The following is a 25,715-nucleotide window of genomic DNA, read 5'->3' on the forward strand; positions in this document are numbered from 1 at the left end:
CGTATTATACATTTTTAAAAAACCATGTGTCACATGTCGCATCAAACCACCTTCTAACGTTTTGTCTCAGGCCTTAATTGTGTTTTGAATAATATGTACACACACATAACTATAATTTGTAAACTAATTTGACTATTTTATTACTTTAATAGGGCAGCCAGATTTGTGAACATTAAATGTATTGTGGACATTACATTTGTGGACAGTCAGGTGAAGTAATCTGTCTTTCTTCCCCTAATAATTTCAGCAATAGATTCAGTAAACATCAGCACACCTGAAACTCCAGCATTTCCAAGCGTTTGTCTGTGAACTCGAAGAGAGCCAGTGTGGTCTTCATCATGTAGAGGGAATTCACCATGTATGTGGCCATGTCGGCTGTGCCCAGATTACTGGCTGATACCGTGCACAACTGCAGAAGGGGGTCGAGGATACAGGACAACACCTGAGCGAGAATGTTAAGGACAGAGTTAACACGGTAAATCATTACATGAACAGAAATGTAACAATAAAAATATGCCAATAGAATGCACATGTATACACAAACACATGTCATATTAAAACAATATTTAAGTTATAATCTCATAACATATTTTTTATATTTCTTGCATCTGGATAAGAAAGTGTGTAGATTTTTTACGAATAATATTTTAATTGTTTAAAGCATATAGTCTGAATAAGCTGTATTAATTAAAAAATCAAGTATTATTTTATCAAATTAATAGCTCTGTCCTTAGATGCTGATGGTCAATACAATATTCCAGTCATGCTAAAATAAACAATATATTTATGACTACAAGTGAACAGCACCAATTGTGGCCACCTATTACCTTTAGTTTACAAGAATATATCTTCTATTGGAAAGATGACAGTAACTTGTATTTTAATGAAACAAGATATAAGACAACAGCATCATTAAGCTGTAAATATATTCACAATACAGCACAAGATGTCATACAATTCTGCTTAAATGGCTGAAGGCTCTATCCAATAAAAGCTCGAAACACTTTTGTAGTAAAAAACACAAGAGGTAAAACCAAGTCACCTGTGCGAAGTCAGCCTGACGGGTGTCTAGAGGCAGCACTGAGGAATCATGGGAGGCCAAAACCTCTCTGAGGAGCGACAGAGTCTGAGTGAGAGACGCTGTGGGACCCAGATCAGGGGGAGGGAGCTCGACCTATAAGACACAGAGAAAGAAACAGAGGGCTGCCATTTAAAATGCAAAAGTGTTTGAAATGGAATATTTGAAGTTGAAGTTGCAATCTATAACTTTTGCCTCGCTATCGCCATCTCTGTTTTAAACATAAAACAGCAAGTTACTTGAAGGAAAAAGTACCGTTACCTTTGTGAGTCAGGGATAAGCAAGTCGACAGTTTGAAACACTAATATACATATCGTCGCTGTCAGGCGGAATCCTCGAAAAAAACCTGCATATTTATTATTTATCAAGTTATTAAACATTGTATTGTTAAAGTTGGTATTATACCTTATATTGCTATCATATACTGTTGTGTACCAACATTAACGCAACAATTCCCCAAAACCATGTTTAATCGGAGATACAAGGTTTATAACTTGGGAGCAGGGAGATACGAGATTACGCTGTCATTGATAAGAATGGTACGGACACAGACATCGCTGCTGCCAGTAGTGTTCATCAAAGTCTGCGGTCGCGTTGAGCCTTTTGACAAGAGACGAGGCTTTAAAAGCTAATGAAAGCTAATGATTGTGGTTACATACATCTTCCTGAACTCTATTTTAAACGTTAGAGCTATGAGTGATGCAATACCAAAATAAAACGTTAAACAGGCTGTCTAATATAGGCGGAAATTAATCTGCACGCAAATCAAGTCGGCGGTCGCGTTGAGCCTCTTGACAAGAGAAAAGGCTTCAATAGTTAACCAAAGCTAACGACTGTGGTTACATACATCTTCCTAAACTATATTTTAAATGTTTAAGAACTAAAAGTGATGTAATACAAAAAACGATGAGCTGACTAGGCTGTCTAATAGGCGGAAATTAGCCGAATCTGCTCGCAAACTTACCTTCGTGGCTCACGGGCTTCCTTCTGCACCGAAGCATTACAGCTATCGATTTTTAACAAAACAGACCTACTCAAATGTATCTAACCTAACTATTTTCACTCGTTATTGTCTAAAAAACTTTCAATCAGGAGACGTAACGCCGAGAAGCTCCCGCGGAGTGAAGAAGAGGTGGAGTTACGAGACTTCTCAGACAGTTGAAGTGTCCAACGGAGTTAAGAGATTTGCTCTCAAGCTATTTTCAACACTTTAGATTGGTTAATAATTTGTAAAAATAACAGACCCACATGGGGACTGACCAATAGCATCGATTTGTGAAAAAATATGAAATTGACCAAATTTGGACATAGGAGGTTTCCGCCCAACAGCGACGATATACTAGTACATGCTTAATAACTGATTTTGGAAAAATACGGAAAAAGTTATGGATTGCAACTTTACATGTCTGCACCAGAAGTGATGTGCAACATAAAAAACAAAAGTTACTAATATAAAATCTATTGTAGCTCGTGCGAGCGGAAACTAAAAACTTTACTTTTTCAAGGGAAAAGTAATTAAATTACAGTAGCTAATTACTTAGTAACTAGTTACACCCAACACTGCTTTCAGATGAGGGAAACAATGGAAGCAATTGGAAGAACATAAGGACAACAAAAAGCATAAGTGCAATAAAAGAAAACTGGTCTCATATAGCCTACCACAGTATACAATGCTAAGTTTATTTTTTTTGAAAGAGTAGAAAAGAGATAGAAGTCAGAACTGATCAGTCAGGTGTTGACGGAAGAGATGTGTTTTCAGACGATTCTTAAAGATGGCTAGAATCTGCTGATCTTGTAGCAGCGGGCAGGTCATTCCATAAATGTGGAACCGATCCCGAGAAGGTACGTGAGAGATTGAGTGATGCAGTTAACATAAAAGACCTGTATTTACTCTTCCAGCTCATGTTCAGGATCCTCAGAATCAAGCTAAATGTGTATGATGGAGAGAGCCTGACTAATAAACACCCTGCCAGGCGAGCACTAGCTAGAGCGCGTCTGGCTCTAATAGGGCTTATTAGCTCTGGCTTGTGTTCCTGGCAGCGAGCTGGGTTAGTGCTTGATACGTAACGTCCCGAGCCTGAGGTGATTTGATTAGAGCACTGTTAAGGCGATAATTCTCTCAGAAGTGTGCACCGGGGGCCAGCTTGTTCTGGCTATTGATCCACTTGTCAATGAAGGTTTTTTTTAAAGTAGCTAGTACGTGTTTGGGGATATTTTGGGGTAATATAAAATCCCTGGTGCGAGAACGCTGTTTTTCAGTCGGATGGTAAAAACTCAGCTGGTGATGAGTTAAGAGGGAACTTTCAATTGTGTTGAGTGCAAGAGAATAAAGTTTACAAGATGCACAATGCAACTTTTAAAGTAGTTTTATTCAACAGGTACACTGTTAATAAAAGGTGCTTCAAAAGGTTCTTCGATGCCAAAGAATAATCTTTTGGTTCCATAAAGAACCTTTAACATCTGAAGAGCCATTCTGTTTCACAACAGTGTGGCGAAAAAAGGTTCTTCAGATTATAAAAAGGTAAGAAAGAGATGCTTCTTTTAAGAACCTTTGACTGAATAGTTCTGTGTGAAACCAACAACGGTTCTTCTATGGCATTGCTGTGAAGAACATTTTAAGCACCTTTATGTTTAAGAGTGTAGTTCAAGCCATACAGTGTTGGGAAGGAACAAACTAAAAGTAGAGACCCTACTAATCGAGCCAAATATGTCACATTACATAGTACACCGTTTGAGATGACATAATAATCGAAATATGGTCTCCCAAACTGACCGTTTTGTCTAATATGCATCGCTGGAAAGTCTGATTCACTTTTGCGAACGTTTTCGTCTGAAAGGAAGTTAAAATGTGTGACTCATTCTAATAAATTGGTTCGTCTTAAACAACATTTTATCGAGCCTGGGAAAGTCAAATAAATTCTCAATGGTAATCTCAGAGAGATCATAGGAAAGTCTGTTTCTTGGTAGTGAATCTGTTTATTCCAAACAGGCTTTTCTCTCATGGAGCTTCTGAAGTATGATTCATTTAAGTGAATCGGTTCATCACAACTGGTCCTTACTTAATGCTTCACAGTCAAAATCATTCTAATGAATCAGTTCATTCAAATGGTTCATCTAAAAAAACAAACAGATGTCAAAAACAAGTCAATGTGTGGTTAAATGATGATTTTGATTTAGTTTTAAGTTCTATTTTGGTCATTATATAAATGGTCAGTATATAAATGGACTGAAAAGTTTAGGATTGAGAGAGGGGAACAGGATCATCAAAGAACCCTGAACTGGGACTCGAACTCGCTCAGCTCAGTTGCTATAGACCACTTCGTCCAGAAACACTTCTGGTTTCATTTTTATTTTATGTACATTTACTCATTTGGCAGACACTTTTATCCAAAGTGACTTTCACTGAATTATACTGTACATTGTATCAAAGTATGTTCAATCCCAGAGATCGAACCCATGACCTTGGTGTTGCTAGCCACTGAGCTACAGGAAAGCTATTATTTATTTATATCTTACATATATAATTACATTTTAAAGATATTCATTTACCTTTTTGATTCATTTATAATTGTTCTGTTGGTTGTATTTTGTTCAAATTTTTGTTGTATTTTGTGTTAAATAACTGAAACAGAAAGTTCCTCTGGACCAGTGTTGTTTATGTCTTCCGAAGTGGTCTATATGTCAGAAAGCAAGTTAAAATGTACTGTGTACTACTGTGCTTATGCCATAAACTGGGATTCATACACTATCGACAATTTAGTTGTGATTTTTAAGCTTTATGAATACATGTGAATGTACTTTATTGTAGCTTCAATGTATTTGACTACTGTTTGATAGTAGAATGTATTGTAACTAGCTCTTTCTACGTCAAAAGAGTAACTTATAATTATTTGTAGCAAAACACAGTTTCAAAGTTGATTCTGTACTGGGTCACACAAGAAACCCTTGAAGTTTAAAGTGACATGCATTCATCATAATAAAGTCATACAAACCGCATGCTAAAGAAGAGCTCTGTTGTGACTCATGCATCTGACAATTGTACCTCACAATTTAATCACAGGATTGGCTACTGTCAGTAGATTTCCAATGTTAAGTATATTTTATGTCCAATCACAAAGGATTTTAAGCAAACTAATGACTACGAGATGTGCAGGTACTCACTTTATCCATGAGGCGACTGGCGTGAAGGCTGAGACTGTTAAAGAACATCTTCTTACTGAGCATGTGCATCTCGTCCATAGTCATTAACAGTGTGGAAACACTGGTACCTATGATGCCACTGTGAGGACGAAAAAGATGAGCACCAAGAAATGTCACAAGCTATATCCAAAACGTAATGTATAACATGCATAATATCTTGTTCAATAACCCTCACATGAAACTTACCGATGACCATTTAGTAAAAGGCAGGACATAAACGCATGAAAAAGCCTGGTGTTTATACCTGATGGTGTGATGGTAAAACTTGAGCAGGTTGGAGAGTTTATACAGCAGAACTGCACCAGGCTCGGCAACGATGACCTGCTCTATACGAACCTGACAGACGATGAAACAAATCACCAAAGCGTCACACCTTCACGTACTTTCCAAAAAGAAACATTCCTCCGTTGTGCCTTTGTGTGTTATATTTTTTAGCTTTTTAACACTTTTAATGATGCCGACAGATTTTTATTCATCTTTCTTGCCTCTTTGTTTGACCTTTTTGGCAAAAGTTATCACTATCAGTCACTTTCACAAACTGGGTTGTCAAAGGTCCTGTTACTCTCCATTTTTATCAGTTGAAATGTTTTTTTTCTTGTTTGGTATGTCATTACAATTTTATACGTAGCTTTAGTGCATTCAAATCCGTATTAGCATACTTTACTGTGGAAATGATGTTAAACCCGGCTTAACATTTTTTGGGGGTTTTATTGTAGTCAAAGCGTAGTAACATTAACAATGTGTCGTTTTTCTGGTGAACTGATTTGTTGTTATTGTGTATTTTAGTGTATTTGTTTGGTTACTATAGTTTTACTACAAATAAAACCAAAAAACTAGGATTTCTATAGACGGATGCACTGTCCCAAAGTTAACTTCTGGTCTGTGTTTGGTTATGACAATTTATTTTAAATCAATTTACATTCATATTAATTTATATATTTTTTTTATTGTACATGAATTGCATTAAATTAATTTAAAACTACTGATTGATTGATTCTTTGTGGAGGTCTAGCAGAAGTTAAATTTGGGCCACATAATGTTTATGTTGTTGCTGCTAAAACCGTCTATAGTCCAACAATGGTTAATTTGCATAAGATAAGCAACAGACCGGACACATTATAGATTGTTTACCGAATATTTATTTTATCGAAGTGCAGCAAAGCATGTTGTATTACTGTATGAATTCATATTTACAAAATTCATTAAAAAACAGAAAATGATACATCAGTAAACGAAAATCTTTCAATGTTGAGTTGAGACAGTGCTGATCTCACCTTAAGTGGTCTGCAGACTCCTTCAGTGATGTGGCCAACAACTTCCTGCATGTTCTCATCAACCCCTGTACAAACACAGCAAGACAATCTATCAGCAACTTAACCCCCCAACACATTGAGATCATTTCACAATGTTCTGTATGATCTGTGCTGGACGGTGTGTACCTTGTATGGTAACCTGTTTGAGCAGAGCTTCCAGATGTTCCTTCTCTGAGGCTGTGGCTTGATGGAGCCAGGCCAACATGTCGCCAACATACCTGAAAAAATGATTTAAAAAAATCAGAATTTAAAAATACAGTGACTCAACCAAATTTATCTCAAGAAAATGTATCACTCATTACTAAAATGCTAACTTCCCTATCATCTTTATCCTATTAGCAGAGCCATTGAGAGAGAGAGTCGCATTGACTCCAATGGAGCAGTTTTTTCACAGCAATGGCGGTTCACGGAGGCTCTCAATAGTTCCCGGAAGTTAACGCATGGAGCTGCGGCTAAACAGACCAACTGAGGTAAACTTTTAACCCATTTAAAGACGCAAGTCATTTAATGAATAAAATAATGAAAGGAATTAAGCATTTAAAACGAAAACATAACTTCCTGGAACTATCTGAAGGCTCCATGAATCACGCGAAAATGTCTACCGTTAGCGCATATCTCTCTCTCAATGGTTCTGCCTATTACTAAGTGGTTGCTAGGGCGTTGCTAGGCAGGATTCTTTGCCAGTTTTTAATTCTGATTGGCTAGTCGTGACATCCTATTTAAGCTTTCATTGATGTCTGTAACTTTTGTTCTTAGTATGGGCAATAGTAAAAGTGATGTCTGCTTTAGCAAACAGCTTTGGTTAACCCTGCACAAGTGGAAGCTGGATGACCACATGATTAACTACTTCAAACGTTGCATCTAAATGTCCGCAGTCGTAGTTACATCCAGTCGAGTTATAGATTTTCAGAGACTTGAGGCTATCACACAGTCGGCTATCATTACGTCGACTCCATATCCTTTAACAGAGCCAGCGGGAGGGAAGCACCATTCTGAGAACAAACCGCTTCCCAGTTTTATCGACAATCCTGGTTCCTGACAGGAGGGGTGGAAGAGGCCATTCGAACACTTGACGGGGTGCTGGCCTGGAGCGTGCGCTTCGATCCATAGATCTCGACAGCCCAACCTTTCTCTAAAGTAATTCTCTGAAAGAGCGGCTGCTTCCCAGAAAGAATCAGGTTGGGTTTAATGTGCTTACAGGCTGAATTGGATTTGCAGCTTTGGTAGACGCGGCTGAGGTGCGCGGAGAACATAAGAGCCCGCGGTTCTGCGTGTGACAACGTTAATCAGAGATGGAGAGGCTTTTAGCGGTTAACAATGGTGTGACCCTAAAAACGACCCTCCATTACTAGCGCTGGGATATTTTTAGAGCGGGAAAGTGATAATATTGTCTTCTGTGTTTTCGTCCGGTTTTAAATGGAATGATTGGATGAGACGCACTCGTGTGAGGGGCTGTACCTCATGGGATCGTGTGAGTGCATCTCGATGGGTCTCGGGGTGCCGCCGGGGCCGCCACGGGTCAGGGCGTCGATAAACCCTCGAACCACGGCAGAGCGCCTCGCTGTTCCGAATTCATCCAGAGTGTACCTGCAAAATAAAAGCAAGAATAAGGGTCTTTGCAAACTCTGTCCGAAATTTTCATGTGCGTTTTTTCGTATTCGTCATCATAAAAACTCAATTTATTTTTTATTAACATAAAACTCATTACTGGTTTCTTAAATTTCCTACGAAACCCTGTGAAATCCAAAACAATATTTTACAGTCCATACATTTTTTGAGGTATAAGAAGTAACATATATATTACTAGATACAGCTCTAAAATAAAAAATAAAAAAAACTTTATTTTTAGCAGTTTCTCATCACAAAGAGGTCCATTGCCACACTGACATTTAACCACAGACCATAAATAAAATAATAATGATTTATATTATTTGTATTTATTATATTATATTAGATAGAATACATAATGTATAAATTATAAAATATATAAATTATACTACAAGTATAAATTATAAACTGTAATATAATATATATGCAAGTAAATATATTATTAGTATATTATATATTATGAATAAATATAATATCTATTAGTAATTTATATATAATATCTTAATTTTTGGTCATTTAAAATAAATAAATAATATTAAAAACATAATATATATATTTAATATTCTATACATTTTTTTGTTTTATTCTGTGAACTAAATTTAAACCGAATTTCAAATAAAATATTGCTTCTATTTTTCAATTATTTGCAGAAACTGGAAAATGGAAAAACAGGTCAAAATAACAGAAAAGATGCTCTGTGTTTTTCAGACCTCAAATGCTGCAAAGAAAACAAGTTCATATTCACTTTTTAGCAATACAACAGTCAAATTTCATTCGAAATGAAAAGGCCTCTTCATTTTTTTCCACGGCTGTATATACGTACCACCTCTAAGCATTTAAGTGCATTAAAACGTAAGAACCAGATCTCAATTTACAACCCTAGTGATAAACATACAGACACAAAGAGAAAGAAGCAAAACATTAACAAACAAGATTAGGTGGCCGGCCACGAAATATAACAGGCTTCGCCAGTCCTTCGGTACAGAAATCAGTGGAAGAATAACACTTTAGGTTAGAGAGATCCAGGGTCAAACACAAAGAAGCCAAACAGTTATGAAGTTAGGAAATGCGGCTGTGTTTTGATGTACGAGCTGAGAAAGACCCTGCGCAGACTAAACAGTAGTGACCACAGCAGCCAGAGAAAAAGGGAGGAGAGGAGGGATGGAGAGGTTTGGCACAGATTCCAGGAACTCTGGAGGCCCCGTCCTCTCCTTTCCCTCCTCTGGCCTTGGACTAGCCCAGATAAACTCACCACAGGCCGGGAGAAAGAGAGAGAAAGAGCATGAGAAAGTGTGAGAAAAGACATCTGCGTAAATGCGTAAGCTCATCCACGTATTAAAAAGCATGACGTTACTTGGAAAACTGTATTGTCTTTGAAAGATAAACTGAAACTTTAGGAAAGAGAGAAAACTAAACGATATCTATGAATGTTCTGCTGAAGGATGTGAGAAAATCTCAATATTTTGTCGATACGATGAGAGAAATGCTCGGGATGTTTTCACAGATTGTTTGGGCTCACGATGAGCGAATTAAATAAGAGATTACGCTCTCTATTTAAAGCCATCGACCAGGTTTTATCTCATTACAGATATGAAACACTAAGATAAACTACATGTTTACATTTTTTCTTGAGAAAACATGAGGTTTAAGAAAGTAAAAGCATGACCACACACCTCAGAATTGAAGTTTTTGACAGTGTCGGTAGCACAAACAGTACAGGATGAGTAAACAAACCTCATGCCTTACATATGAACAACAGTAATAGTGATGAATTTTTCATCTTTGAATAACAAGTTACAGTTTGGCAGAGCAAACCACGTTGTGTAACTTATACTGGTGAATTCAAAACACACGCAGCGTTTATTTGCACTCACTGTAGACGTCACTCCATTCAAATTCTTCGTGCAAACAGGGTTGTTATTGCATTGATGTTGCTCATTCACTGGAAAACACTAATCAGTCTTAACCGCTGTTTTCCCTTGCGGAAGTCGGACCATTCATAAAGCGCTGACGGTCAGGAAGGTAAACACTGCTGTTGTCAAACCGATTTCACGTGGACGTGAGAGACACTTTGTGGTGCAAGTGAGGAACTGCAGCCCTGCTTTTGACAAGCTTTTGAAAGAGCTACGAACAGCACAGATGTAACAGCATCTTTAAAGACTGTCGTTCCTTTCCAAATTCTAGTGAGCTGCCCATCAAGACTTATTATTATATTCATATCAGACATGAAGGCTGTTCAAAGATGCTGCTTTGTGATTTCGGCTAATATTTGTAATAGCAACTCACACTGTGAATAAGTCAAAAATAACGGATTAAAAATATCTTAAAAGTGCAATCCGTGACTTTTGCCTCTGTATTGCATCACTATTAAAACATAAAAGTTATTTTTAGTTTTTGCTCGATAATAATTTTTGTTTATTTTTAACAACAACAAAAAAGTTGTGAATTGCAGCTTTACCAATATGTTGGTATTTACAACATAAATAAAACCACATACATCCCAGCATTTTGGAACTATATAACGCATATATAAATCTATGTAGCCAGCTCGATAGGACTTGGAAGCGAGCTGATGCATGTGTGAGGGACACAACTTACTTATAAAGAACAGGACGCTCCTGGAGAGCTTCCATAGCCTGACTCAGCACTGGAGGAATATCACATGTTTCCTGAGTCAGCCCTCTGCACTCGTCTACACACACACACACACACACACACACACAGAGAGAGAGAAAGAAAAACAGAACAAAGACAAAAACACAAAGAGACAAATTTATAAGGCCGTCAATTATACCTAAATGAACACAGGGCTCTAGACTGCGACCGAACGGTTTGGTTATTTTAACTGCCAGTGCGACCAGTTTTTCTTAATGGTCGCACTGGTGCGAGTGCCAAACTGATCAATATATAATTTTTGGGTATTATAAATTTAATAAGCAGAAATGTTACTGTGACAAGGGAGGCGGGACGAGAGCCGTGAGAGAACGAAGCGAGGCTGGTGGCGCGAGTGAAAATGAGTGTCAGCTGTGCGTTACACCGATCTCGCATCTCTCATGGAGGAGCTCCGGAAGCATAAGAGGAGGAGCGACAGGAAGGCACGATGAGAGAGGACCAGGCCTGGACATTGGTTAAGTTTGAGTTATGTTTGTGAAAGTAAAAGGCCGGCAGTCGACCGTGAGGTAGCAGTAGTTTAAAGCTATGATTTAACGCACGCTCACCTTGAACAGACGTCTAATACTGAACGAGTTCTTCTTTTATGGCTGGCTTGTGTCAAGAGGACATACCGCCACCTACTGTCCCTGTGTGTTTGTATATCTGATCTTATGTTTCACGTGTCATATTTCACTGTTATATATGGAAAACGTGTGTGCTTCGCTGTTGCGAAAGAGAACAGGTTAAGGTCGCAACCATTTGACTTCACGGATTCTGACGCAAAAAAAATGGCGGCCTCCTAGTAAAAATATTTTTTCAATGTTTATGAATACTGTGACAGTTACACTGTTTTTTTATTTCACAATTATAAAGTCAATGCCATTGTTCATATATTAAGCCATACATCGCTCTATACCCAGGGATCCTTTTAAGCACTATACTATTGTATAAAGCTCTCTAACAATACTGCAAAGCATACAAAATGTTAACTTTATACATCACGTTAAATCCTATTTATTTGCGGGTCGCTATTGATGAAAGCCAAACGTGTATCAATGCAGCTTTCATGAAGAATAATCACTAATAGCCTTCAGGTCTCACGGGTTGTTTGAGATATGCGTCCGCGCAGGGAGTCAGAGCACAAAATACTAAACTGAGTTTTCACATCTTCTTACTCTGAAATGGACATTTAAACACAAAATTACATAAAAATTCCCATATTAACAAGTCCGTTTCGTGAACAAACAGTTGGGAAACTGTTGTTACAGTATTGCTCTTAAAGGGGCAGCAGCATAATAAAGATCTCGGTTTATAATGTTCATCAAACAACAAAGGTCGGGCCCAAAAACACTCATGGATATTAAAGGAATTGTGTTCTCTTATAGGAGTTGTTCACAATAAATAAAGGAAAAAAGTAGCTTTAAGAAAGATGTGCTTGAAATGTGGTAGTGTTGAAAGAGAGTTTACATACTGTATACAATAAAAAAATATTAAATCATAAAAAATGATTTGTATTCATTTCTAATTGAGTTATTAATGTATTAAACACATTTGAATGAAGTTTTAGTGATTCTTTTTTCTTACCTCACCCCATGACTCTGGTGCTACCAAATTAACGTCTGGTGCCACCAATTGAGTAACTTGGTAGCACCAGTGCCACCTCTCTCAAGTGTTAGTCTAGAGCCCTGGAACACATTTGTAAGAAACAGTTGATACTTACTACTCATATTAATGACTCTCATTACATACAAAATAAGAATTATTACCATCTGTTCCTCACATAAAATTATTGTAGGATTCAAAAGTTGCTTGGACCATTTTATGGTGCATTAAAAATAAAGATAATGCATAATAATCTTTAGAGTGTTGACCTTTTGTGTCTAAGGCTGTCACGATATCAGATTCTTACTACACTACACTGTCACTGCCAAAAGCATTCACGATAACAATATTATCGCAATACCTACTGAAATTTAAAAATAAATAAAACATTTTGGGCAAGTGAATCATGCTCAAAATATGAACGTAGCGAGGCCGACAAAGAAGGTTTGCAATCATTGTAGCTCTTAAGGTAAAATTGTAAAAGGGTGCTTGATTATTATGATATATGTTGATAGTCATGGTTTTTAATATCGTGGTTATTGCCCACCCCTGTATGTAGTGACACCCCATTTGAGTTTTTGAAACATCATAAGGATGAGTACATTTTGACGGACCTTTCATTTAAACACTAGGTGAACTATTCCTTTAAAGCAGGGGTATTCAATTAAAGTTCCAAGAGGTCCGGTCTTAATATTTTCTTCCAAACGGAGGTCCGGACAATATGTTTTTTTGAAAGTAAATAAATAGGATAAATATATATATATATATATATATATATATATATATACACACGTGTTGGATATATATATATATATATACTGTATATATAAAAGATCTTTTAACATGCCATTTATTTTATATTTTGATATCCACAGTATGTATGTATTGTAGGCTATGTGGCTTTTGGAGAATGCCCTCTTAATAGAAGTCTGATAATTAATATTTGTTAGGGATGTAACGATTCACTGTGAGCCGGTTGAAAATCGATTATAATGTGTGACGATTCAAATCGTGTGAACTGAATCGCAATACATTTTTTGAACAGCAGGGGCCGCTATTTTCACTGCAAACCTAAACGTGGACATGCTGATATTTCTTAAATGCAAAAAAATCCAAGAAAAGCACAGACAGTATTAGTTTGTTTATATTAAAGAGACTTTTTCTATTATTAATTTGTTATAAAATTGCAGTTTAGTTTTGTTATTTGAAATAAAACAATTATATTATACAAAGAAACGTGAAGCATTTAAGAAATAATGCAAGGAAAGTTGTTCATTTCTAATTTGTTTCAACTCATTTTGTAAAAATAAATCGTGACTAAATCGCATCGTGAGATCAGAATCGTGAATCGCATGGCATCGTGAGCTGAGTGAATCGTTACATCCCTAATATTTGTAATTTAAAATAACTACTGACAACATACAAACAACAAATGTAATATAACAATTACAATGCTCTCACCATAAACAGAAAACAAATTTACTCACTAAATTAGCCTTTCCATGCCATTCATACCAGAACTACTTCTATCTTTAAATAATTTCCCAATTAGAACGTTGTTCATTATACTGTAAAATGTGACCCTGCTTGTGAAAACCCAGCAGAAGTCTTTTACTGTTTTCTACATAAAATCACCCTACAGAATTTTCTGTGAAAATATAACAATATCTTCAATATTGACTGAATAAGGCCCAATTCACATTTCGAGCCACGACGCTTTCTCTCTACAAAAGACCCGCGGCACTCCGAAAAGTTGAACTATTTGCATCTCGATGCGGCACCCCCCTGTTTGCGCGCGCCTGCCGTGCGTCTACATTTAAAATAACGAATATGCACACAGAGAAGACGCCCTAATGCCATTTTAAAGATTAAAATCTTAAGTGGAATTAATGCTGGAAATCAATTTTTGATGCTTGTTATCTAATAAATAATTAGATTATGAGTATTTGGCCTGGGTTTTCACAGGGTCACAAGTGTTTACATGTTGATCAATAATGCTAATGATAAATGTAGATAAAAACGTTATGGGTCATAAAATACTGTATCACAAATCTGGTCGAAAGGTTGGAGTCATATAGCAAACGGTAAACAGACTGACAGATACAAATGCTTTAAATTTGATGCATTTTGTTGACTGTTGTGTGTCCATTTACCTGCTCTGCGTGTCTGCACTACTGTTGGTAAAATAAGCATGTGTCTGCTGCTCTTCATGCGGCGCGTCTTTGGCGGGAGAGAAGCAGCGCGCCCGGAGCGGAAAGGGTTATGGGCCATTCACACTGTACGCGGTGAGCGGTGGAATTGCCGTGCTGCAGCCGCCTTTAAGCCGATGTGGCTGCCGCTGCCATTCACAAAAAGATCAAATATTTTATCTTCAGCTGCGCCTGCGGCAAAGAACCGTGCCCGTGGAAGTTGCAGGATTTTGGATGCATGAGCACCGCTTGCACACCGCCTCCGCTCCGCCAACGAAACGGCCCGCGTTTTTAAAAATGAACTAGAACATCCCTATGAAAATGAACTAGACGATTGCGACTGCCGCGTACCGTGTGAATCCACCATTAAAATGAAGCGCGTTTGGCGCTAGATAAAGATATTAGAGGATATAGCAGCAAAAGATCAATTACATAAATGTTCATGAGAGCGCGTGTGATGTGATTCTCCGTTGTGTAGACGCGCGGCACAATTTAAACAACCGAAATAGTCAAATGTTTTAAATGGTTTACAAGGCTATGTCTCGCGGTCCGGATGAAACGAAGCAAAGTCCGGATCAGGCCCGCGGTCCACCAATTGAGGATGACTGCTTTAAAGCAATGTGACTGATTGTGTTTTATCATGTCAAACTTTATATACTATGAGTCAGTTTTCTTCTTCCACATTCCTGGCAGCAGCAGCTTTGCTATTTAGATTTTCCACTGACTTCTCACCTCTGCTGCGCGCGCGTGTGTGTGTGTGTGTGTGTCACACTCACTCTGAGCCCAGCGATATAACTGCTCATATGCCGTCTCCTGTAACACAGCCATCTGCTCCATGATCTCCAGTCTAGAGTTAAACACACCAGATAATATCATTCAAAGCAACACATTAGCTGTAAACAAACAGTGTGTGTGCGTGTGTGTGTGTGTGTGTGTGTGCGCGTGTGTGATCTACACCTCAACTAACACACACTATCTTTCTCTCACCCTGCTGTTTGCTGGTTGGTTCTCAGAAGTACCTTCACATCTTCATGAACGTTCTTCACACGGTTTAGAGCTCTGAAGAAGTCCTGTACAATAAAACAGCAATAAAATAAACTCTGTTTCAGCCCGAGGGGTCTTAGATCTTACATGTAATCATTTTGCATGTAGCAAACCAGAAATCAGGGCTGCACTGACAGGAGAACATCAACGTTCTCAAAGAACAATAATACTGCCAACTGGGTGTGTAACGATACTTCGTATTACGATATTTCGCGATGCAAAAATGTTACGATGCACATCTTAGAGAGATGGGGATATTATGTTTCATTCTATTCGTTCAGCGGTCAAGACGCTGCCTACTCTGCGCCAGCGCGTCACGTGTGCTTATCGCACATATGCGGTAGAGAGAGAAGCACAAGACACAATCTGTGTCTCCAAGTGGTTTACAAAGCGTCATATTTTCCTTCACAATCGCCATTAAAACACAGCAAACTTGAAGCGTGTCTGCAGGCGAGTCACCCCGGAACTCATTACAAAGGCAGAACAAACGTTTTTAAATGCCAATGTTAATTTATCCACTAACGTGAGCTGCTGCATAACGTGATATGAACATAAAGCCAAAAGAAACCAGCGCTGTTCCGATCAGAGAAGCGATGAAATGAGTCGTACTGTATATTAAAAGATCGAATGACATGCTATAAAAACAAGTATGTGATTTGCATGATTGAAGAAATGTAATACAGTTTATGTAATATGTCTTTTTGAAAGATTTTTCTCATTCATTATTGTCTCAAGCAAAGACAGTGCAGCTTCAAAGAGACACGAGCCAATAGCGCTTGAGTGTGAGCTCTGTCAGAGCGATTCATTGGTAGAATGTACTGAATGAACACGTCCTTCACTGAACGAACGAGTCAACTGAGTCAAAATGAGACTGAATGAACTGCTACATGTCGTTCATGGTCTAATATTCTCTGTGTTACAACGATGCATATCCAGTAGTTACTCAACTTCTCTGAAAAATAAAGGTAATGACCTGGTTTAATTTAATTCCAAGGTAAATTATGTCGAAACAGTTAAATCTTTGTATGGAATATTTAATTACACCAATTAAATGAGTTAATCCTGATAGATTTTAGTAGACTAATATAATGTAGATTTCGTCGACTAAAAATAGACTAAAACTATGATAAATTGGGATGACTAAAACTAAATTGCATTTTAGTCAAAAGACTATGACTAAAACTAAATCAAAATTTGCTGTCAAAATTGACACTGATCTTAATTCTAATTTCAGTTAAGCCTTAAAATGTTAAATTTCTTTATTAAGTTGTATGTGCAACAAAATAAGTTACTGAAATTGTTAATATTTTGAAGATGTTATTTGAATTTCAGTTTCATTTTTGAATTTTGTTCAAAATATCGAGATCCCAGCATCGAGATATGTACCGAATCGTGAGCTGAGTGTATCGTTACACCCCTGCTGCCAACATTTTACATTTACATTTATGCATTTGGCAGACGCTTTTATCCAAAGCGACTTACATTGCTTTATCCTATACATTTATACATAGACATATGCAATGCCTGGGATCGAACCCACAACCTTGCGTTGTTAACGCAATGCTCTTACCACGGAGCAACAGACAATATGGTAGCAAAAACGCTCTTATTTCAATTATAATTTCCTTTTAAAGATGATGTTGTATGTTTATATAATGGCACCTCTGTGATGGGCCCATCTCGTGCAGAGCGTAACGTGGCCATCTCAGCAGCAGACAGCTGGAACTTTGACAGAAAAGCTTGAGCCACCTGAGATCGAACCTCCAACCGATGGCTAGTGAGAGAGAGAAACAGACAATAAAAAACAACTTTGCAAAACAATATGATTTTAACAGAAAATATTCTGTGTCTGGAAGCTCAACTGTGACACTCATTCATTCATTTTGGTAAATGTCTACAACACAACACTAGATGGCAGCAATGCTTGGCTCCCAAACAAAACCAGGTCTCACCCTAAAATGAAATGAAAGTCATTACATGACTTGATTTTCATTGTTGAATGCAAAACATGGCATTATAAAAAATAGACTAGGCTTTAGCGAAAGCTAAAATCTTTAGCGAAGCGGCGCGGAGACATTGAAACGTGCCGCAGCGCGTCTGGTGTAAACACAAGCATAGACTAGAATGACCGCGATCAGTTCCGGTACCCGCGTCGGAGCCGTAACGTGCCGCAGATGCGTGCGGTGTAAACGAGGGGTAAGGCTTCTGTTGAAAACGGCAGGTGTTAGGCATGCAGAGGAATTTTAAATTTGAGCGAGCGTGGAGCGATTTCACCGGAGCGGGATGAAATTGTAGGTGAGCGGGGAGCGGAATTGAGCGGAGCGGTCTGGTGCAACTTTGAGCGGAAGAGCGGGGGGAGCGAACACCCACGTGAGCAGGAATTCTCATCGCTCAGCTCCGCTCACATGCTCTGGTGCCAATGAGAGGTGAAACGAGAGATGTCAAGATGAATAACAACTTAAATTTAGCAATCTTCCTCACACAAAGCTCTCCATTATCCAAGTCTTCATTTACGAACATGACACAAAATAAATGAGGAGGTAATTCTTTACAAAACAAAAAAGGACCTTTTGTTTCCAACAAAAGAGAGCAAGTCATTCAGGTTTGAAAGACCTGGGGGTAAATAAATATAGACACAATTTTCAGTTCTGAATGAACTATTCAAACTTTTGACAAACATATCAACAGACTTTGATCCAAGATACCAGCTGTGTTTTTGTAGGATGAACAACAGTAAGAGAGATTGCATAAAGCAGAACAAGAGGAACTGTTGAAGATTGAACAGTGGCACATTTATAAGTATGACAGCAGAACAGTAACAATGAGAACCTGTGTCCTCAAGAGAAGAACCCAATGCTGAATCAGCTCATCTGTCTCTCCATTTACAGACATTAGGATAAAAGTCTCTTCAGGGAAGTCGGCACACTCGGCGGCCATGTTTGAAACACCTCCGGGCAGCTTTTTCAGTAATGCAAGACTAAAATCCTATTCACTTGAATGGGGGAAGACAGATATCTAGATATCACTTAAATCGCTGACTTTATTCACACTTTCCAATCAACATTTAAAGGGGTCATATGGCACGGATACGTGTTTTTCTGTGTCTTTGGTGTGTTATAAGTTACCCATGCATGTATTAGACACGTAAAATTGCTAAAATGAAAGTGTTGGAACAAAAGATGCATTCTATCTAAAAGTGAATGCTCACCCAGACCTGCCTGAAACGCCTCGTGTAACCACACCCCCACAAATCTACGTCAGTTCGTGGTATCATTTGACTAAGACCGCCCAAATGTATACGCAAGTAAGGTGGGCGTACCTGTCAGTACAATTGCTTTGGAACCTGATGTTCCAAACATGGTAAGAGGCGTTACATTTTACACGCTTGCAGTATTCGACCAATCACTACGCACTGGTTAACTGGCCAATCACAGCACACCTCGCTTTTCAGAGGCATGAGCTTTGTAAAAAATCTGCACGTTTCAGAGAGGCGGGGCAAAGAGGAGATACAAACATGCACGGTATGTGGAAAATACAGCGTTTTTGAAGCTTAAATCATGTATACACATTACATTACATCTAAAACAAACGATAGTATTCGTTTTAGCCATTTCGTATGACTCCTTTAAACGGGAAACAAGTAGTTTTTAAGCTCAAAAAATGCAAATGCAAAGTCCCTGCACAAGCACCTTATGAGACTCTGCCTCAGAGAATCGTCAGTCTTTATCGATTAATGATTGGCTCTTTTTACAGAAAGGCGGGACATTCCTTCGCTCCAATTATTAGAATAAAGAGAGAGTCGCCTCAACTCCGTTGTTTCCAATGGAGCAGTTTTTTCAAAGCAATGGCGGTTCATGGAGGCTCTCAATAGTTCTCGGGAGTTAAGAGTAACACATGGAGCTAAACAGACCAATTGAGGTGAACTTAACACATTTAAAGACGCAAGTCATTTAATGAATAAAAAAAATGTAAAAAATAAATAATTATGAGAAAAAACAACTTCCTGGAACTATCTGACGGCTCCATGAATCATGTGACACTCGAAAAATGTAAACTTCCGTTGTCAGGAACAGGGAATGATTTCAAACACAGCATCTCACTAATGTTTTCAAATAGAGAACAGACAATGTCTCAGTGTTTTATGCTTATTAAGCATGCAAACAGAACAATATTACATTATCAATCTGATTTAATCTATCCGACAGACACCAACCATCCTTTTCCCTTTATTTCTGACACAGGTCTTACAGGACATTTTCTGTTCTTTAGCAGAGTAACATTTATTTAATGTGATAATTGAGCCCTCATTTCACATACCACTAGCTATTCTGTTAGCCTGAGGGCGATTTCCATTCCTTCTCTCCCTCTGTTTAATGGTAAATCTTGTTGTAACCATACCCGAGGCTACATGTGTGTAACAACATCAAACATGACAGAGGAGGTATGTATGAGTTCAGGAGATGTTTGGGGTCGTGCAGGTTTCCGGTGTTAACCCTTTAGAACCTGAAGCAAAAATAGGCTGTTTTCACACGCTTTGTTTTTTTGACTCAAATGTGCCATCATCATGTGCAAGGTATCATTTTTTTTCCGAAAACAAATGTCTTTAAATAAATTAAGGTTATTGACCATTACTGTGTGTTGTGAGTTTGTAAATGGAATTTAAATAGACAAAAATAAAAAATGGAAATAATTTTTTACAGATTTTTCAAAAAACTAAACAATCTAGCACTTCAGACTTGAAAAATATACTGTAGTACATGCATGTACATAGTTTCCCCGCCACCCAGGGTTTACCTCTGCAGGGTGTACTGTGTGCACGTCTGTGTGTGGGGGGTGTCGTAAATGTCAGAGGAAGGTAAATCATACTTCAAAGACATGCCAGATGAAAAAAAGTTGGACTTTCTAATATGCACATGATTTAAAACTTTCACTCTCACTGGAGCGTAGCTGAGGAAAACACATGCGAGTCTATGATCTGTGTTTGGATGAGCAGAGATGATGTGTAGAATTTTATCATTATCTTCTAATTAAATTTGATGTTGTTTGTAGGATTTATGACGCACCACAATAACCGTGCTACCAGAGAGAAAACTCAAAAGAATAAATACTGTCATGAATTATTGATGTCTGATCTATAAATTCTGAGAGAACAATTTAAGTTATGACTCTAACATCGAATCAAAGCTACTGATTATCAAACTCAAATATATTGTAGAATTGCACAAAAATACATTTAATTTGCCTCTCTAACCAAAACAATAGGTTAAACGATAAACACCGAAGTCAATACAGCGGGTTTGCCTAATTATTGACTTTCATCTAGTGTTGTGTCTTTGGGCATGTATGAAAGACAGAGAACATTTGTGTGGGTGGCTAATAAAGTCCCAGCCTAATTAAAAGAGATAATGGGATTACGTCACCTGTTGGATTATGTCACTTCCTGTTTGCTGAGAGTGCGTGGTTTGAGCCGGAGCTCTTTCAAACTTATTCTAAATAGATCGTTTATTCTTGTTATATCTTAAGACTTGTGTTTTAAATTGTTATTCACCGAGGGTAAAACTTATCCTTAAGTATATATCCCATACCAAAATCGTCCTTAAACGCACTGATAAATTATTTTTATCGGATCACTCGCTATTAGCCCTCAGGCTGATAGCATTACCAGCCTGCTTATCCGCAGTAAGTCCGCGGTAAGTTTTCATCGCGATTTTAATACTCCTACCACTTCTACTCCGCGTGTTTCTCTGCACAGAGCCCAGGCTTCGAGAACACGATCAGCCCAAATGAACTTCACTCCTGCACCGGCACACCCACGGCGAAAGGCGCGAGCCAGGACTGGAGCGATGACCCAACTGCCGCCACCGGTCTTTGAGATCCCGACCAGGAACCGTTTTGCCACCCTCCGCGAGACAGAAAAGATAAAGGTAAGGTGCGCACTCATTGTTTTCCTGGCGCCTGTGTTCTTGATGTCTCTGCGCAGGTACCTGCGATCCTGAAGGACGACGCTAATGTCGGAGCTGTCGTGCTACACGCGGGGGTGAACGACGTCAGGATGCGGCAGTCGGAGATCCTGAAGAGGGACTTCAGGAGTCTGATCGAGACGGTACGCAACGCCCACGGCGAGGATCATCGTATCAGGGCCGCTTTCTACCTACTGACGAGGGAATGAAAAGGTCAGTAGACTATTTGCTCTAAATAAATGGTTGATGTCATGGTGTATTGAACAGAAGCTGCTCTTTGTTAATAATTTTGATTTGTTCTGGGAGCGACCTAGGCTCTTCCGCCCCGACGGCCTGCACCCCAGCAGCATCGGAGCGGAACTTCTGTCTGACAACATCTCAAAGACACTACGCACCGTTTGACGTCTCCCACCGGTAAGTCAAAACTTTAACCATAGTCTGTTTTCCTCCCACTCAACTGTTATAAATGTTACTGCTTCCAAATGCATAGAGACCGTATCTGTTCCCCGAATAATACTACAAAATAATAATTTAGGCAAAACTCAGAGAAAAAGTCTGATCGTGATTAAACCTGAAGACAATGTAATAAACGACCAAAACCAACTCATAAAGTTCGGCCTACTTAATATTAGATCACTAAATTCAAAGGCAGTTATTGTAAATGAAATGATCACAGACAACAGTTTTGATATACTCTGCCTTACCGAAACCTGGCTTAAACCAAATGATTATTACGGTCTAAATGAGTGTACCCCGCCAAGCTACTGTTATATGCATGAGCCACGTCCGGTTGGTCGAGGTGGCGGTGTCGCAACAATCTTTAGAGACTTTCTTACTATAACTCCGAGAACAGAGCATAAATTTAAATCATTTGAAGTGCTTGTGTTGAACATAATTGTTCCAAATGAAAGTAAAAACCATTGCTTTATTTTACGTTGGCTACTGTGTATAGACCCCCTGGTCCCTACACTGATTTTCTGAAAGAGTTCGCAGACTTCTTATCGGACCTATTGGTTAACGTTGATAAAGTACTAATTGTCGGAGATTTTAATATCCACGTAGATCGTGCTAACGATGCATTAGCAGTGGCGTATACAGAGCTACTACACTCTTTTGGAGTAACACAACACATCGATGGACCCACTCATCGGTTTAATCATACACTAGACTTGATTATATCTCACGGAGCCGATCTAACCAATACAGATCTTATACCTCAAAGCGACGATGTCACCGATCACTATCTTATAACATGTACACTGCGCACTGCAGAAATCAGCCGTTTAACTCGTTATTGACAGGGTAGAACAATTACCTCGACTACTAAAGATAGTTTCGCAAAGAGTTTGCCAGATCTGACTCCTTTAATAACCATACCAATAAATACAGAATAGCTCGATGACATGACCAGCAAATTGGGCACTATTTTCTCTAATACATTAGAAGCTGTCGCACCTATGAAGTCAAAAAAGATTAATGAGAAAAACGCAGCACCATGGTACAATAGCACCACTCGCGCCCTTAAAAGAGAAACACGTAAACTGGAGCGCAAATGGAAACAAACCCAATTAGAGGTCTTTAAAATTGCGCGGAAAGAGAGTGTAAACTGTTATAAAAAGGCACTAAAAGCAGCAAAGGCTGAGCACCTCCGTAACCTCATAGAAACTAACAAAAACAATCCAAGGTTTTTATTTAGTACAGTTGCTAAACTAACAAATAAACAGACTTCACCTGACCTGGTTATTCCGCCGCACCTTGGTAGCAATGATTTCATGAATTTTTTTACAGAGAAATTTGAAAACATACGAGACAAAATAGTAAAAACTCAACCTCCAAGCCTTCTTCAACCTTGGGTCCAAGAGACCCAAGTTTGACGCGTGCTGAATATAAATCATACAACTTCACAGAAATTCTATAAGATACTGTGTTTGGTGACGGTGTGGAACCTGTTGAAAACTGTCATGGAGGAGACAGCACATATCATTTAAGACTTCATGAATGAAGGCTGAAACTCAACACAACCCCTGAACATTCACTTCCTTCCTCCTACTGAAAATGTGTCTCAACATCAACTCAAACTCCGATGACAAAGAAAGAGAGACATAATGAGGGGAGAAATATAGTGTGAAAAAATGATGCTGTCAGGTCCTTCTCTGTTTGCCTGTCCTTGGTTACTTTTGTTAGTGCTTTCATCACTGTCCGGAAGCGATGTCTACAGTCACAAAATATTAGCCACACAAGCCAAACAAAATGATAACAGTGACAAGCGTCATACTCAGCTACAAAATAAATTGCTGTCGGTCCTCTTTTCAAATGATAAAGCTACCCGGCTGTGTCAAACAGTGACACACTTTCTCACTGATATGGAAGTGCAAACATTAAACATCCTGCTCTGTCTCAGCGAGACTAGACTAGGTGTAATGGAAAAGATATACACTGCATGAAAAGAGTTGTCACCTGTTACGTGTACCATTTTTTTTACTATTCATGCAGTAACACAGTAGGGGCTCATCCGGGATGACAAAATATTTGTTTAGAAAAAACATTTTTGTTTCATAAAATAATGAAAACAAATGATGGCATATGCTCTTGTTGCATGTACTTCGCCACACCACTTACTCATTTAAAGGAACAGTTCAGCCAAAAATGAAAATTCTGTCATCATTTACTCATTCTCTTGTCACTTCAAACCTGCATGACTTTCTTTCTTCTGCAGAACACAAGAAGATATTTTGAAGAATGTTGATAAACAAACAACGGCAGTACCCATTCCCGTCTATTGTATGTGGACACCCAACCAATGCAAAACGATGGGTACTGCCATTGTGCGGTTACCAACATTCTTCAAAAGATCTTCTTTAGTTTTTTGCACAAGAAAGAAAGTCATACAGGTTTGAAATGATAAGAGGGTGAGTAAATCATGACAGAATTTTCATTTTGGGTGAACTATCCCTTTAAGAACAGTATCATGTAATAACAGCAACAATAACAGTAAAAAAATCTAAGAAAAAAAGTTTGTGCAATTCATTAGTGAGAGGGCACTTTGATTTCACAAAATAGCTAAAGTCACCAAAGGTCATCTTGTAGAACAATCTCCAGATTGAGAGAGCTGAACACCAGCAGGTGTACATTAATATTTGAGTTCCTCTTTTCTGTCCTCTATGAAAGCATGACAAGCTGTGTTGTGACCTGCCGCTCACACAGCTGTCCCTCTGGGTACAGGCACGGTCAAGCAAGGTTAAAAGATAACCGGACAAACAGCCACAATCCCATCTGGCTGATGAGAATGTCACTGAGACAGGCTGTGTCCCAACACAACGACACAATGAGGAGAGACGCTTTATATTTATAGAAGAGTCTATAAGGGACAATGCAGAAAAATATACAATATTATTACTAGTGCTGTCAATCGATTAAAAAAATTAATCTGATTATTCGCACATAACATTAATGTTTTTAAATATACTCCAAATTAATGTAGAAACAATCGATTTCTTTAACAGCATCATTTTATGAATGAAAGTTTACATGGAAACAAAAACGGCGGCGTTTTCAAAAAGTTGCACTTTGAGGCCCATTTTCAAAAGTTTGCGTTTTCAGTCCCCCAAAACGCTGTTTCCGTCTAAACGAACAGCTAAAACGCATAAAAAAGTTTTGCGTTTTCAGTTGAAAACGACGTTGTATAAATGGCCTCTCAGTGGGAAAAGGTCGTCATTATTGCCCCGCTTTCGCGAGGTCTGTGAGTGAACGGCAGACGGCAGGGAGAAGCCAAAGATGCTAAATGGAAAGCCTACAACCTTTAGCCAAAAAAGCGTAACGGCTAATGCTAATGCCCTGACTTCCGCTCTTTAAGGTGTCTTGGTTATAAAACAGAACTGACAACAGAAACAGAAAATATGTAATTGACAACGGCTTTATTGGGCAATAAGCTGTATGTAGTGTTCAGAGTAAAATCGAAATGGGTCTGAAGTTCTCGGAAATTTGATAATTCCCACTTCAACCCAGAAATAATTCATGGAACGGTGCTCTTTTAACATTAAAAGATACTTGTAATCTTTTAATGCTACTA

General features: G+C 38.4%; 1 protein-coding gene across 1 annotated transcript in view; it reads right to left on the minus strand.

Moving 5' to 3' along the window:
* The window catches only part of cog6 (component of oligomeric golgi complex 6), a 60,135-nt gene that overhangs the window by 18,214 nt on the left and 16,206 nt on the right, over positions 1 to 25,715 (minus strand). The window contains exons 5-15 of the mRNA XM_057351011.1: positions 17,349 to 17,460; positions 15,630 to 15,712; positions 15,419 to 15,489; positions 10,798 to 10,891; positions 8,050 to 8,178; positions 6,718 to 6,809; positions 6,553 to 6,617; positions 5,523 to 5,614; positions 5,240 to 5,357; positions 1,043 to 1,174; positions 275 to 442 (exon numbers count right to left, since the gene is read on the minus strand). Of these exons, the coding sequence (XP_057206994.1) occupies positions 275 to 442; positions 1,043 to 1,174; positions 5,240 to 5,357; positions 5,523 to 5,614; positions 6,553 to 6,617; positions 6,718 to 6,809; positions 8,050 to 8,178; positions 10,798 to 10,891; positions 15,419 to 15,489; positions 15,630 to 15,712; positions 17,349 to 17,460 (1,156 nt within the window). The remainder of the gene's footprint in view (positions 1 to 274; positions 443 to 1,042; positions 1,175 to 5,239; positions 5,358 to 5,522; positions 5,615 to 6,552; positions 6,618 to 6,717; positions 6,810 to 8,049; positions 8,179 to 10,797; positions 10,892 to 15,418; positions 15,490 to 15,629; positions 15,713 to 17,348; positions 17,461 to 25,715) is intronic.

Source organism: Triplophysa rosa, linkage group LG14 (genome assembly GCF_024868665.1).
Source record: "Triplophysa rosa linkage group LG14, Trosa_1v2, whole genome shotgun sequence".
Classification (NCBI taxonomy): Eukaryota; Metazoa; Chordata; class Actinopteri; order Cypriniformes; family Nemacheilidae; genus Triplophysa; species Triplophysa rosa.